Source organism: Anticarsia gemmatalis, chromosome 1 (genome assembly GCF_050436995.1).
Source record: "Anticarsia gemmatalis isolate Benzon Research Colony breed Stoneville strain chromosome 1, ilAntGemm2 primary, whole genome shotgun sequence".
In the NCBI taxonomy this organism is placed as follows: domain Eukaryota; kingdom Metazoa; phylum Arthropoda; class Insecta; order Lepidoptera; family Erebidae; genus Anticarsia; species Anticarsia gemmatalis.
Genome location: NC_134745.1, coordinates 11,375,720 through 11,388,838, shown reverse-complemented (window position 1 = coordinate 11,388,838; position 13,119 = coordinate 11,375,720). Strand labels below are relative to the sequence as shown.

General features: G+C 35.2%; 2 protein-coding genes across 2 annotated transcripts; both read right to left on the bottom strand.

Annotated features, from left to right (window-relative positions):
* Window positions 1–6,519: 6,519 nt before the first annotated feature.
* On the bottom strand, window positions 6,520–9,118 carry LOC142976388 (trypsin, alkaline A-like). The gene is made up of 4 exons (XM_076119708.1): window positions 8,944–9,118; window positions 8,669–8,834; window positions 7,965–8,217; window positions 6,520–7,869 (listed from the first exon to the last, which is right to left on the bottom strand). The coding sequence occupies exons 1-4, from the start codon at window positions 8,987–8,989 to the stop codon at window positions 7,579–7,581; spliced, it is 756 nt and encodes a 251-aa protein (XP_075975823.1). The 5' UTR covers window positions 8,990–9,118; the 3' UTR covers window positions 6,520–7,578.
* Window positions 9,119–11,107: 1,989 nt separating this feature from the next.
* LOC142976395 (trypsin, alkaline A-like) lies at window positions 11,108–12,370 on the bottom strand. Its single transcript, XM_076119723.1, has 4 exons — window positions 12,193–12,370; window positions 11,931–12,096; window positions 11,554–11,806; window positions 11,108–11,463 (listed from the first exon to the last, which is right to left on the bottom strand). The coding sequence occupies exons 1-4, from the start codon at window positions 12,236–12,238 to the stop codon at window positions 11,173–11,175; spliced, it is 756 nt and encodes a 251-aa protein (XP_075975838.1). The 5' UTR covers window positions 12,239–12,370; the 3' UTR covers window positions 11,108–11,172.
* Between the last annotated feature and the right edge of the window lie 749 nt (window positions 12,371–13,119).

The window sequence follows — 13,119 nt, the reverse complement described above, 5'->3', positions numbered from 1 at the left end:
AATGTTGATAAATGTGCCTATTAGAGACGCTACCGCATCCAATACTTCTAATAGTCTAATGGTTACTAGGCGGGTCATTGAACTGCTAATGCTTAAACTATCGGTTACTAGATAGATCATGGAACTGTTAAATTATTCTCATTTTTATAATCAAAACACCATTAAAAATATTCCAAAATACTTTTGCAATATGCCGAAATTTTTGTATCGGAAAATAAATATAAAAACAGGTAACAAAAAAAAGACCCAAAACAAAAAAAAGCAAATGGACTGTGGGGCGATCAAGAGCTATCGCCAAATACTCAAATGGAAAGAAATAATTTAGTTTCAATATATCTTTTTCATTTTGATTGATGCTATCGTTGCGGTTATTTAATAAAACAATCTAATACAAATTTGGTTGCGTATATTGTGCAATAACACGCAATTAATATAAAATTATTTGCGCCACCTCTATTGTTAAATATTATCTGTTTACTTTACTTATTTGTGCTTAGCCAATACTTTTGTTTGGACAGAGTTTACTGTCACTTATCTCAGTATTTATCATATCTATTCACGATGAAGTGCCTAAATGTATCGTGTTAAAATTTAACTAAGTCTCTAGACGGTAGTTAACTTGTGTAAATAAATCATGTGACATAACAAAGTGTTTACGTTAAAATAATAATATAGGATTTTTGATTTTATTATGCTTAATGCAGGTTTTTTTTAAAGATATCTCTCGCACTAATTATTGCTCTTGTGTCGCGAAGAGTCGCCATTATTCGTTTTTACAAACGTACAAATAATTGTTCCGTGTGGGAATCGAACTCCTCGCACTCCCGACGCAATGGTAGTGGCGTTAACCACTGCGCCATGGAGGCTGTCAATGGCAATGGAAGTTCACTCAATTATTGAATAATTGTTTGTAATTAATTACAAGACATCTCTTCAAAACCCAATCTCTAATCTCTTTGGTTTTTTATCTTAACCAAAATCCGGACCGGGCCGCGAATATCAATCGGTCATCTTAGTGTATGGAAGCAATTAAAAGCTTAAGGAAATTATCCATTTACTCGTATAAATAATATCGGTCAGTAAAGCAGAACCGAACCATTAAACCGAAAGCAAACATTAACCGTTCATAAATTACCTTTTTCTAAAAGTAATATATTTTTACAATACTACCGTTTGATCACGCATGACACTATAAAAGTCAGGGATAAGGCTCTCGTAACTCAAGGAGAGACAGAAGGTAATCTTCTAAAGGCCATAAATAACATAGCTTGGTAACGAATTACCCGTTTTTTATATCTACTTTATAAAGTTACCAAACCTACCGATTCTTAGGGGACAGGTTCGATTTTGATGATCATGTCCTGTGATTGGAGGTATAATTAACACCTGTTTCATTCTAATAACTCTCATCCAACTATATATTGTAACAGTGATGACAAATGCGTTGGGCCAGCGATTCCGATTCGGTCAACGGACAAAAGGCTGCGTACATGAGTAACGCAATTATCTACTACTATCGAGGATCGACCGCTGGCTACCTTTCAAAATTTTTTTTTGTGAAAATCTGATCTGCGCCTTTCGGTAGGAACGAATTTGCAGTACCTATCAAATGTCATATTCACGATACCCAATAGTACTGATTTTCGAGAATCGCGCAACGAAAACGGACCAATCAGAGATTTGCATGCGAACTGTCTCTACAAATCCTGCACTTACCATAGCACGTATATCTACGTATGGCACAGCTCCCATAGGGAATTGAGCACTGATTAAGTCCACACACCACATTTGTCTTGAACAAGACATGTGCAAAATGATTTTCCAATATCACTATAACTACACTAACCTTTCTTTTGAATACTCCAGTGAACGAGTTCTCTTAACTCAAAAGGCGGCTACCGTAGTTATAACCACCAGATGTTTTCTAAGCATCTAATTATGCAAGAAATTACACATTTTTGTTAGAGTTCTTGTAAGATAAAAGATAATCTCGGTATCAGCTGTTCGCTGTTCGCGAGATCTGACTCATTTGGCGTAAATAGGGCAGATATATATCACGGTTCTTACTCTCGCTTCTGTTTAGAGAAATGCAATGGAGATTGTATGATAAGATGCAGTTCAGGTCGATAAAAGTTTGTCGACATAAAGTGCATGTTATCTGATGTGATGTGAGTAAAGCAACGAGATATAAAATTCTGCTCATAAAACCAGCATTCTGTGCCAGTATCTAGTATTAAGTATTTGTGGGGACTTGAACTGTATTTACGAGTAGATAAATGGATGTAAATTTTGTGAAATTAATTGATTTGAGTTTAGTATTGATGTGTTTTTTTTTCTTGTTTTCAGGTAAGCTTAAAGCGGATCGTTAATACTTCAGACTTTGACATCTTTGAAGCAAGTATTGAATTGTAAGAAATACACGTAAGTAAGGAAGTAAGTAGGTGTAGTCGTGATTTTAGCTGCAGCATACTAAAATGTGATCTTTTATTTTTACTAAAACTGATGACTTCATATTTGCATTGATGATAATGCCTAAGTTTTTCGCGTCTCATGCCGTAAGTCCTGGAGAGCCGGCAGTCAAAATATTGTGTAACTTTATTCGTTACGCGTGACGTCAGCCACGAAATGTCTCTGTTTATGATAATATAATTAAATGTATTAACATTTATTGCTTTATTTAACAGAATAAGATAAAACTATTTACGCCTCAGCCGAATATAGATGTAACTGCTGATTTCTGAACATCATGTGTCCTTGAAAATTCGTATACGTAGGGTATTTTATAATTTCTCAGATTTACACTGTATTAACTTGTTAACCCCTTTAGTAAAGCTTAGAAATTTGTGTTAAGACTATAAGATGAGTCGTTTCGTTAATTTAATTGATCGAAATCGATTCATGGATATATACATAAATTTGATGCTTTTGTAACAAACTGTAGCAAATTTTACTTTTGCATTGTTTGTCATCACTTAACATTGATAAAAAGAAATATTATATTAATAACAATTATAACATACATCGACACTTTACAACTAAAGACTGATTATTATTTAAAGCTAACAACTGGTGAAGTGCATAAAATTTTGCGGAATTTTTAGCAGTTTAAAATTTGTCGATTGACACACTATTCACCAGAAGCGTACCAAAAATTTGCCGCAACACTATAAACAACGTGCTATATAAATAACTAAGTTAGTTTTTATTTAACTGAATCATTCATGTTACTATTTTCGGTGACATAAAACACCGATTTTATTAGATAGTAAATCTTTTTGACAAGACGACAAGACGCGGAAGAATTCAATATTGCGACTAAGTAAACGGACTCATTAAGTCACTACGTTAAAAAACTATCCGTCATTTAAATACATACATATATTATTATCAGCTTTAAACTTAGTTTAGGTAACTGTGAAATGACTTGCAACATTCAGATTTTTTCGGTTTATACGCAATGCCGAGAATTTTCTAATGATAATATGTTTGTAGACATTTTACTAAAGACGTCCTGTGACTACGGGCGGTGTAACATGTAAGTATTATTCTAATGAGCGCAAACATTACTCGGTAATAAATCATGTAACGTATACAAGTAGTTTTAGAAACGGACTAGCGATTTACTACTAGTCTACTAGTATCGACTACTATATCCGGCTAGCTATCGATATTTTTTTATGAAAATCTGTAGCGTCTTTACAATATCTTCGTATCGATTAACAAGTCAGACTCTTGTTAATTCCTTATTAATGTGTAGGACGACGAAGTACCTAACTTCAAAAAGAGTTCCTACCACCCCCGCTAGAGGCGCTGATCCATACAAAATATATCGAGAGTTAAACAGTGGTCGAAAGTCGATGGTATGTACTAGAAAATCGCGCTTAATCGGTGCCCCTACCGGATTTTGCAAGACCTATTTTCTTCAAGTAATTTGTGCATGTCTAAAGATCGCTAGACGATAGTAAAGACTGTAGAAAATTGCGTTTCAGTTTCATATTTTTATTTTGAGGTTCATATTTCACACCTTTTTTCTGTATTTTTAGTTTTCATATTGTGAGTTTTCGTAGTTGTTTTAATACTGTGTACTTGCGAATTTTTATGTATACATAAATATAGATAAACATAGAGAGGTATATTAAATGTAGTATTTCCCCATCTGTATACTTTTATCTATTTTCATTAATATGACCAATTTATCAATCGATTTAATTAATTAATTTACCTGTATAAGTATTGATAATGATAATGAACACAACGACATGATAAATTGCTTGTTTAATCTGCTTTATAACTATGATATGTATGATGAGGTCCACGACTCGTAGATGAATGAACGTCTCAATCAGTTTTCAAAATACATTTTTTTTGTGTATATTCATATTTAATTCCCTTAATTTTTTTTCGTTTGTACATATAAAATTATTATTTAAAGTATTTATTTAATGTATAGTTTTAATCATTATTGTAGAAATTGTAGAATTAAAGATTCATTGCAAAGTCTTTTTTAGTGTGCATATTTTTGGTTCGTTTATTTGATGCTAATCTCTGAAACTGTTCAATCGTTCGTTCGTTCAATACACAAATATTTTTTTATGTATGACTGTCATTCATGGAAGCTGCATATAATGTGACGTCACGCTATAAGCTATAGGGGAAAAGTAATCACAACTAATTTGGAACGACTTTCAGCCTCCATCATGCTATCAAATATATATATGATGGGGTCTATCGACTAGACAGCTTATTTTGTAGTCTACCCTATAATTTGGTTGAAAACCACGTACTAGAGCAAAACATCAAGAACACTATGCAAATAATGACGATATTTCCAGTAGTACTCTCGAGCGCTGTCACCCAGGTGACGACTGGGGAGGAACCCAGTTGTCACCCGAGAGCCAGTGCTAGAAGGAAGTGCTAGGTATATTCCAATTAATGCTCTACAATAATCCCCGTATAATATTGGATGATAATCAATTAAAGTATTAGATAAGATAAGAAACGATGAATTAAATATTCCTCTTTTCTGGGTTTTTTATGATTATGAGGTGAGATAATAATTAGTTTCGTTTTCCTGTACAAGAAGCAAGGATCGTAAATTCTCGTTCGGAAACGTAATGATAAAGATATGTTTTAATCGTAAGCGTCATTGGGTAATTATTTTTGTAAAATTAATATCTTTTATCGGAAAATCCTCGTGGGTGGTAATTCCCACTCGTAAATATTATTTGTAAGAGAAATTGATATCACACTTCTTTGTGGGTATTTCAATAAAGAGTGGCCAAAAGTTGCAAAAGTCTATTCACTTCTTTCAGTACTATCAAAGTTTTGAGTTTGACATTTCATACGAAATTTCTCTACAGCTAGCCAGTTGTCAATAGTCATCAGTAGTAGATATGAAATCGCCCCTCTGAACAAGTAATAGATTATGTTGTGGATTCAGAAACTATTTAGTCATCATTTGACCTACTGTTAAACAACATTTACCGCATTTGTCTTTAATTCGAATTCACAATAGGCCCTGACGTAGTCTGAAGCTGTTTATTAAAACTCTGAAAAACATATTATCAAAATAGTTTGACAATAGTAAAATACGAGTACTTCGTAAAACTTGTTTTCGACGCGTACCGAAGGCGTAAAAAACCAAAAGAGAAGTGAAATCTATCTCTGTCACATGGTTCGGCATGTTTTTTCTTTCGCCAGGCATTGATTGGCAGCCAAGCCGCGCCCTCGGCGTTGCAATTTCCACTCAGCGAAATTGACTTTCCTATGTGAAGTAGAATGGAATCTATTTGTATAATGCTTGCTTAGTTTAGTTATAATGTGAATAATGTATAAAAAATACTATTAGGTACTTAGTTTCTTTATGTAAGAATACTTAATTCGGCGCAATAAATAACTCTTATATTTATAAATTCAGAGATAGTAGCAAAAAAAATAGTAGACATAGTTTCACGAAACATAGACCTACATATCAAATAGCATAAATTAAATTACGTCTTAATAAATTTATTTTAAAATAACACACTAAACTTTATCGAAATTGACTTAAAAGCTAGCTAATAGTTGCACAGGAAATGTTCTATTTGTTAGCAAGTGTGGGAGCGGCATAGATCAATAGGGAGTGTCGTCATTCGTCGAGTGCCTGATGCATAGAGCATACGGGGTCGATGTTTACAACCGGTACACAAACAATGCCTCTATAACCCTTATTGGTATTTAATCGTCAAATGAATGGACTTGACCCACGTACGGTGGCGTGATGATAAGTACGCTATTGTCATAGTATCGGTAGTTCAACAACTTACCCCCGATTTCTGAGATACTAAATGTATCTCAGAAATCGCGATAGTTTATCTATTTAATAGTGTCAAAATTCATATTAAATACGCTATAGATAACTACCGTTAAATGCACTCACAAACCGGGGGTTAGTCTATCATCGTATGGTTAGTGGTCCACCTAGTGTCAAAGTAGTTCAAGCCACCCGGAAGGCCTTTGGAGTGGCTTAACGACTGTTAATTGACAACAAAGGTGTAGAAAGAGGTTTATAAAATAGACTGTTAGTTCTGGTGTATAAAATACTAGCTGACCCGCGCAACTTCGCTTGCGTCACATAAGAGAGAATGGGTCAGAATTTTCCATGTTTTTGTAACACTATTTACTGCCTACCTACTCTGCTCCTATTGGTCGTAGCGTGATGATATAAAATATGCTTTTTTTCACGAAAAATATTCTCAAAATAATTATATTTCTTAGTATAACGAAGTCGCGCTAAGGCATCTGCCATTAAAACAGTTGCCATGGCAACGGAATTTTGTTAATGAAATGTCATTATAATATTGATTTTTCGCGACTTCGTTGAATTTTCTGAATTTTCCCGCGAAATGCGTCATTTTCCCGGGGTAAAAAGTAGCCTATGTCCTTTCTCGGGTATCAAAATATCTCCATACCAAATTTCATGCAAATTGGTTCTGTAGTTTAGACGTGATTAAGTAGCAGACAGACAGACAGACAGACAGACAGAGTTACTTTCGCATTTATAATATTAGTATGGATGGTGTTTAGGATTTTAAGAGGCGCTGAATAGTTATTAATAGCAACTAGTGAATGAACTCAAGAAGTTATCAATTGTTTTTTATTACTACCTATTGTAGAACTAAACTATGAACGACGCACATACTTCGCCCCAAATATTGTGCCTAGTTTTAGAATATAATCCATATCATTGCGTAAATAAATTTTACATAATTAATTAAAGTAAAGCGAATACTAAAGCTTCTCAAACATAAGACTACGAGCATTTCACTCACTTTGGATCGATAAATGCATGAGTGACTAAGGCGTGACTTGATTACCATTGCAAACAAAGACTTCGCGTGTTGCTAATGCCTTCGACTTAGGGTTTTCCACAAGTTGGCGCAGGAATGCAGAACTGCATTGATTAGCCATCCCCTCCAAATGTTAGATTAACTCCTTTATGCAAGAAATGACGTATACTTAAGTCTGAAGCCAAAGAATAAACACAAAAAATAATGAAGTAATATTTTTATTTTACATTTGGTATAATTAAATTATATCTTAAGCGTTATTTTGGATCCATGGAATGAAGCGAGAAACACGTACATTGACACCGGGGTAGAAGGGAAGAGCACATTCCTCGCCCCATGAGCAAATGCCCACAACATTACCGTTGTGGTAGAGAGGACCGCCGGAGTCACCTGAACACTGGTCACGACCACCGACGTCGAGTACACCGGAGCACAACATGTTGTCAGTGATAGTAGCTTGACCATAACGCTGGCGGCATACACCCTGATTGATAGTCCAAATTTGGACATGACGAAGTTGTTCAGAAGGTCTTAGATATTCCTGTTAAATAGAAATAAGCTGCAATTAGATTACCGAATTTGATGACACAATTTTTTTGATATACTATACTCAATATTAGTAGAAAAATTACTTACAGTTTGGCCCCATCCAGCGGCCCATACGACCTCGTTGTCTCCCACGACGTAGCCGCCAAGGTTTGCTGGTTGGACGCCAGTTCCATAACGTATGGCAGTAGTTGATCGCAGAATGGCCACATCAGAATCAGCTGTGGCCCGGTTATAATTGGGGTGTCTTTCGAGATGGGCAACTACTAGTACTGTGCCTCCACTGTTTGCAAAGTCGGAACCAATTCGCATGCGCCACATGCCAGTGTGATGTCTGCCAAGGCTAAAGGAGTAAGTTTTGATTAGTTCATGGTCCATATAATCAACAAAATGAAGATTAGAAGACAAGATTTTTGCTATATCGATATTAATATAAAATTACAAAATCTACTTTGTTGGAACGGCTTCCAGTCTCACCAGATGCTGCCGGATTCCAGTATTATGCACGGAGCGACAGCCTATCAGATCTCCACAACCCTGTTACCTGGGTTATAACACGATGGTTGTCAGAATTTCAAGCTTCTGACTACTGTTAACGACTGTCAAAGATCTTCGAAAATGACAGCCGGGACCCACAATTTGACGTGCCTTCCGAAACACGGAGTAGCTCGATATGTATAAGATAGTCACCCATATACGGGACATCCTCGGCAAGCGTAACTTAACCTCAGAGATCGACCCGCGCGGCTGTTGTGTACTTAGGCTTTCCTTCTATGGTAATACGATTTACTTACTCGAAACAATGAGCAGCTGTGAGAACAGATCTTTGGTTGAGGATGCTGCCGCCGCACGACTGTCTATGATTGACTTGAGTGGGAGAGAACAGCAAAGCAACCATTTCAGGGTAGTTGCGAATGCTGGTGACAGAACCACCAATGATCCTCGTGCCGAACTCAACAGCTGAAAATAGAAGTAAATTTTTAAATTGATTTAGGACATTAAAAATTGTAAAGTTCTGCAAGATGTATTGAATTGATTTCAACAATATTTACTAAAGTATGAAACATACCTGAGGCAGCTGCCACACAAAGAACCAGGAACGCTAGAACACGCATTTTGCCGTTCTGTTTGTTGCCAGAATATGATTACTGTCTAACAATTACCAGTATTTATAGTTATACATTTGTCTCTACTTAAATTTACTTATCGGATAAAGTTTAGGGATTAGGAATTGTTCAAAATCCTAAAATTAAATGAAAAACCCCACTAATAATATCTACGTAAAACTTGTTTAGATTGTTTGGATGTTTGTTGCTCGAACAAATTGTACAGTAATATTCTAATAATCTATACTAATATTATAAAGCTGAAGAGTTTGTTTGTTTGTTTGTTTGATCGCGCTAATCTCAGAAACTACTAGTCCGATTTGAAAAACTCTTTCAGTGTTAGAAAGCCCATTTATCGAGAAAGGTTATATATCATCACGCTACTACCAATAGGAGCAGAGTACCATTAAAAAATATTCGGGGAAAATTTTGACCCATTCTCTTATGTGACGAAAGCGAAGTTGCGCGAGTCAGCTAGTACATGATAAGATAATTATATTAATTTGAAATGGTAGTGTTATTTTTTAAACTAATAATGGTTTAATACACTCTGAAGGAAATAGAAGTGATCTCTTTACACAATAGCATATAGTCATATTAATTCGACAATTTGAATACTGTCGCTGAAAATGGCAAACTTCTTTTATGAAAAAAGTATTTTAGAAACAGAACCTCTTAAATATTTATTTTTCAAATTTGTATACAATAAAATGTTTACAGCGGTCCCTGCACTTAGCTCGTGGCTTGTATCGCAGGGAATAATGCATAATTCGATCGGTATTAAACGCGATTGAAAATTAAAGCTTAGGATACCTTATTTTTTATATAACATAATATTATGTCTGTAAGTCGCGAGAGTTTAACATCGTTAAAAGTAGAAGTAACCAGGTTGAAACCCGCGTGGAAAACTAATGCGTTTTACTATCTATCGTTGTATCAAAAATAAAAATTTTGTTCACTGTCCGTATTATCAATAAATAATTAGGAAAACCCTATAAAACTGATATTGATGATCTATTTTGCGATAGAAAAATATATTTCACTAACTTTGCCTGCGACTTCGTCTTCAAAGTAAATTTCACAACAATTGCGACAACCTGGTTTTGGTTTCATTAGTAAAAAAACTAAATAGCATCGAAACTCATTACTTATTCATTATATTATGTTTTCAAAATTGTTTCAAATAAATACATAATTATAAATAATAATATGACACATAGAAAAATGTGGTTTACGCGACTCCGCGACTCCGGTCGTATCAGTGTAGGTAGACATAACCTAGCGCGTGACAAACTTTGTTGCGGATATAGTAGCCAGCAGGACCACGAGATAAGAGTAGCTTACTGTGAAAGGATACGGCACGGGCACGAGCGAAGGGATAGACTCAAAGCAAAGCAAAATCGTGAGCGCATTTGCGTGTAGGCATATTTTTATTACAGTATAAGCTCTGTGCGCGCTCAAACGAATTCAACAAGACATTCATGCGAGCGGAGCCGCACGGATCAGCTAGTAAATAAATAATTGTATTTTGAGGTAAAAATACGAGTTGTTTATCTAACCTTTTACATTTACAGACTACTAATGTTAGAGTTTTAGAATTTTCAGCTAAACTAATGAACGAATATTCCAACGAATCTCTGTTTCAAGTTTTTCTGATTTTAAAAATATATTGTTAACCTGATTATTCCATATGTGTCCAAAATCTAAGTATCCTTGGTAGACAAAGCACCGCCCTCTGAATCGGTTAGCTTGGTGTATTTAGAAATACTGTGTATTGGATTTTAAACGGCACTAAATAGTTATTGATAGCAACTAGTGAATGAACTCAAGAAGTTACAAAGTTTTTGTCCTTACTACCTTATGTGGAACTAAACTAATGTAAAGAGTATATAAAAGCTTCTCAAACACAAGATTACTAGTATTTCACTTTCTTTTGATAAATAAATGCATAAGTAACTATGGCGTGACTTGATTGCAAACAAACATTTCGCGTGTTGCGAAATTATTGTTGTTATGTTTCTAACCTTTGAGTTAGGGTTGATAACAACATTAATTAGCAATCGCCATTACATGTTATATTAAATTCTTTATGTAAAAAATAACTTAAATGTATTTAAGTCTGAAGCCAAAGAATAAACACAAAATAATGGAGTAATATTTTTATTTTACATTTGGTATAATTAAATTATATCTTAAGCGTTATTTTGGATCCATGGAATGAAACGAGAAACACGTACATTGACACCGGGGTAGAAGGGAAGAGCACATTCCTCGCCCCATGAGCAAATGCCCACAACATTACCGTTGTGGTAGAGAGGACCGCCGGAGTCACCCTGGCACTGGTCACGACCACCGACGTCGAGTACACCGGAGCACAACATGTTGTCAGTGATTTTTGATCCACCGTAACGATGGCGACAGACGGTCTGATTGATAGTCCAAATTTGGACGTGACGAAGTTGCTCAGAAGGTCTTTGATGTTCCTGTTAAATAGAAATAAGCTGCAATTAGATAACCGAATTTTGAAGAATTATTTTGTTTGAAATGAGCATATTAGTGGAGATAGTGCTTACAGTTTCACCCCATCCAGCGGCCCATACGACCTCGTTATCTCCCACCAAGTAGCCGCCAAGGTTTGCTGGTTGGATGCCAGTTCCATAACGTATGGCAGTAGTTGATCGCAAAATGGCCACATCAGAATCAAGTGTGGCCCGGTTATAATTGGGGTGTCTTTCGAGATGGGTAACTACCAGTACTGTGCCTCCACTGTTCGCAAAGTCGGAACCGATTCGCATGCGCCACATGCCAGTGTGATGTCTGCCAGAGCTGAAAGAGTAAGTTTTGTTTAGTTCATTGTTGATAATTAACGAAGCAAACATAACAATATGTCCGACATCTTCTAATTTATAAAAAAAACACTTAAGATATTTTTAAGATTTTTTTTACTTACTCAAAACAATGAGCAGCTGTGAGAACAGATCTTTGGTTGAGGATGCTGCCGCCGCACGCCTGTCTGTGATTGATTTGAGCGAAGGAGAACAGCAAAGCAACCATTTCAGGGTAGTTGCGAATGCTGGTGACAGAACCACCAATGATCCTCGTGCCGAACTGACCAGCTGAAAATAGAAGTAAAATTTAAAGTGCATTTAGAAATTTAAACATGCTTAAGTTAAATCAATAAAAAAATATTAGTTTGACAATATAAAACATACCTGAGGCAGCTGCCACACAAAGAACCAGGAACGCTAGAACACGCATTTTGCCGTTCTGTTTGTTGCTAGAATATGAATTCTGTTTTACGAATACCAGTATTTATAGTAGTACATTTGTGTTTATTTAAATTTACTTATCGGATTAACTTTTTGGATTAATATTTGCTCAAAATCCCAATACCAATAAATTGTAAAACCCCACAAATATGATTTACATAAAACTTGTTCAGATTGTGTGGATGTTCGTTGCTATAACATTTTAGTATATGAAAAAACCATACATTAATTTGAAATGGTGGTTTTTGATGGCGTTTTTTTTTGTACTGCCTCTGCCAACTCCTGTGAGAAAAAGTAAACGTAAGGTGGTTTTTCAAAAAGGAAAATATATTCCCTCAATCATAAATTATCTCTTTACACGGTTTCCTAAAGCTGTCGTTGAAAGTGGCCCAATAATTAAAAAAAAAATCTGAATAAAATATATTAGAAACCATATCCCCTAAATAAAGTCGAAGAAACCACCAATGAAGAAACCAGGTTGCCCCTTACGCAAACAAACCGGTGTGTAAAACTAAAGCGCTTTACTATCTGAGCGCTTTACTATCTGTATTTGTATTTATTAATAGTACCATAATTGTCAATATTATCAATAATTAGGAAATCCCTTTCAAAACTGATATTGATGATTTATTTTGCGAAAGAAAAATATATTTCATTCAGTAACTTGGAGGGTCAAAAGAGGTTTCGTTCGTAAATTTATTCATCATTAATTTTAAAGGTAAGCTATAAATAAAATGTGCATTGCATTGGGTGGTGAACTACAAGATACACAGTTATATCGATGTACTTAAAAAGGTAGAGTGCAAAATAATCGTGACGTCATATTATTATCAGCTTAGCCTTTCTTTCAACTATGTTGGAGTCGGCTTC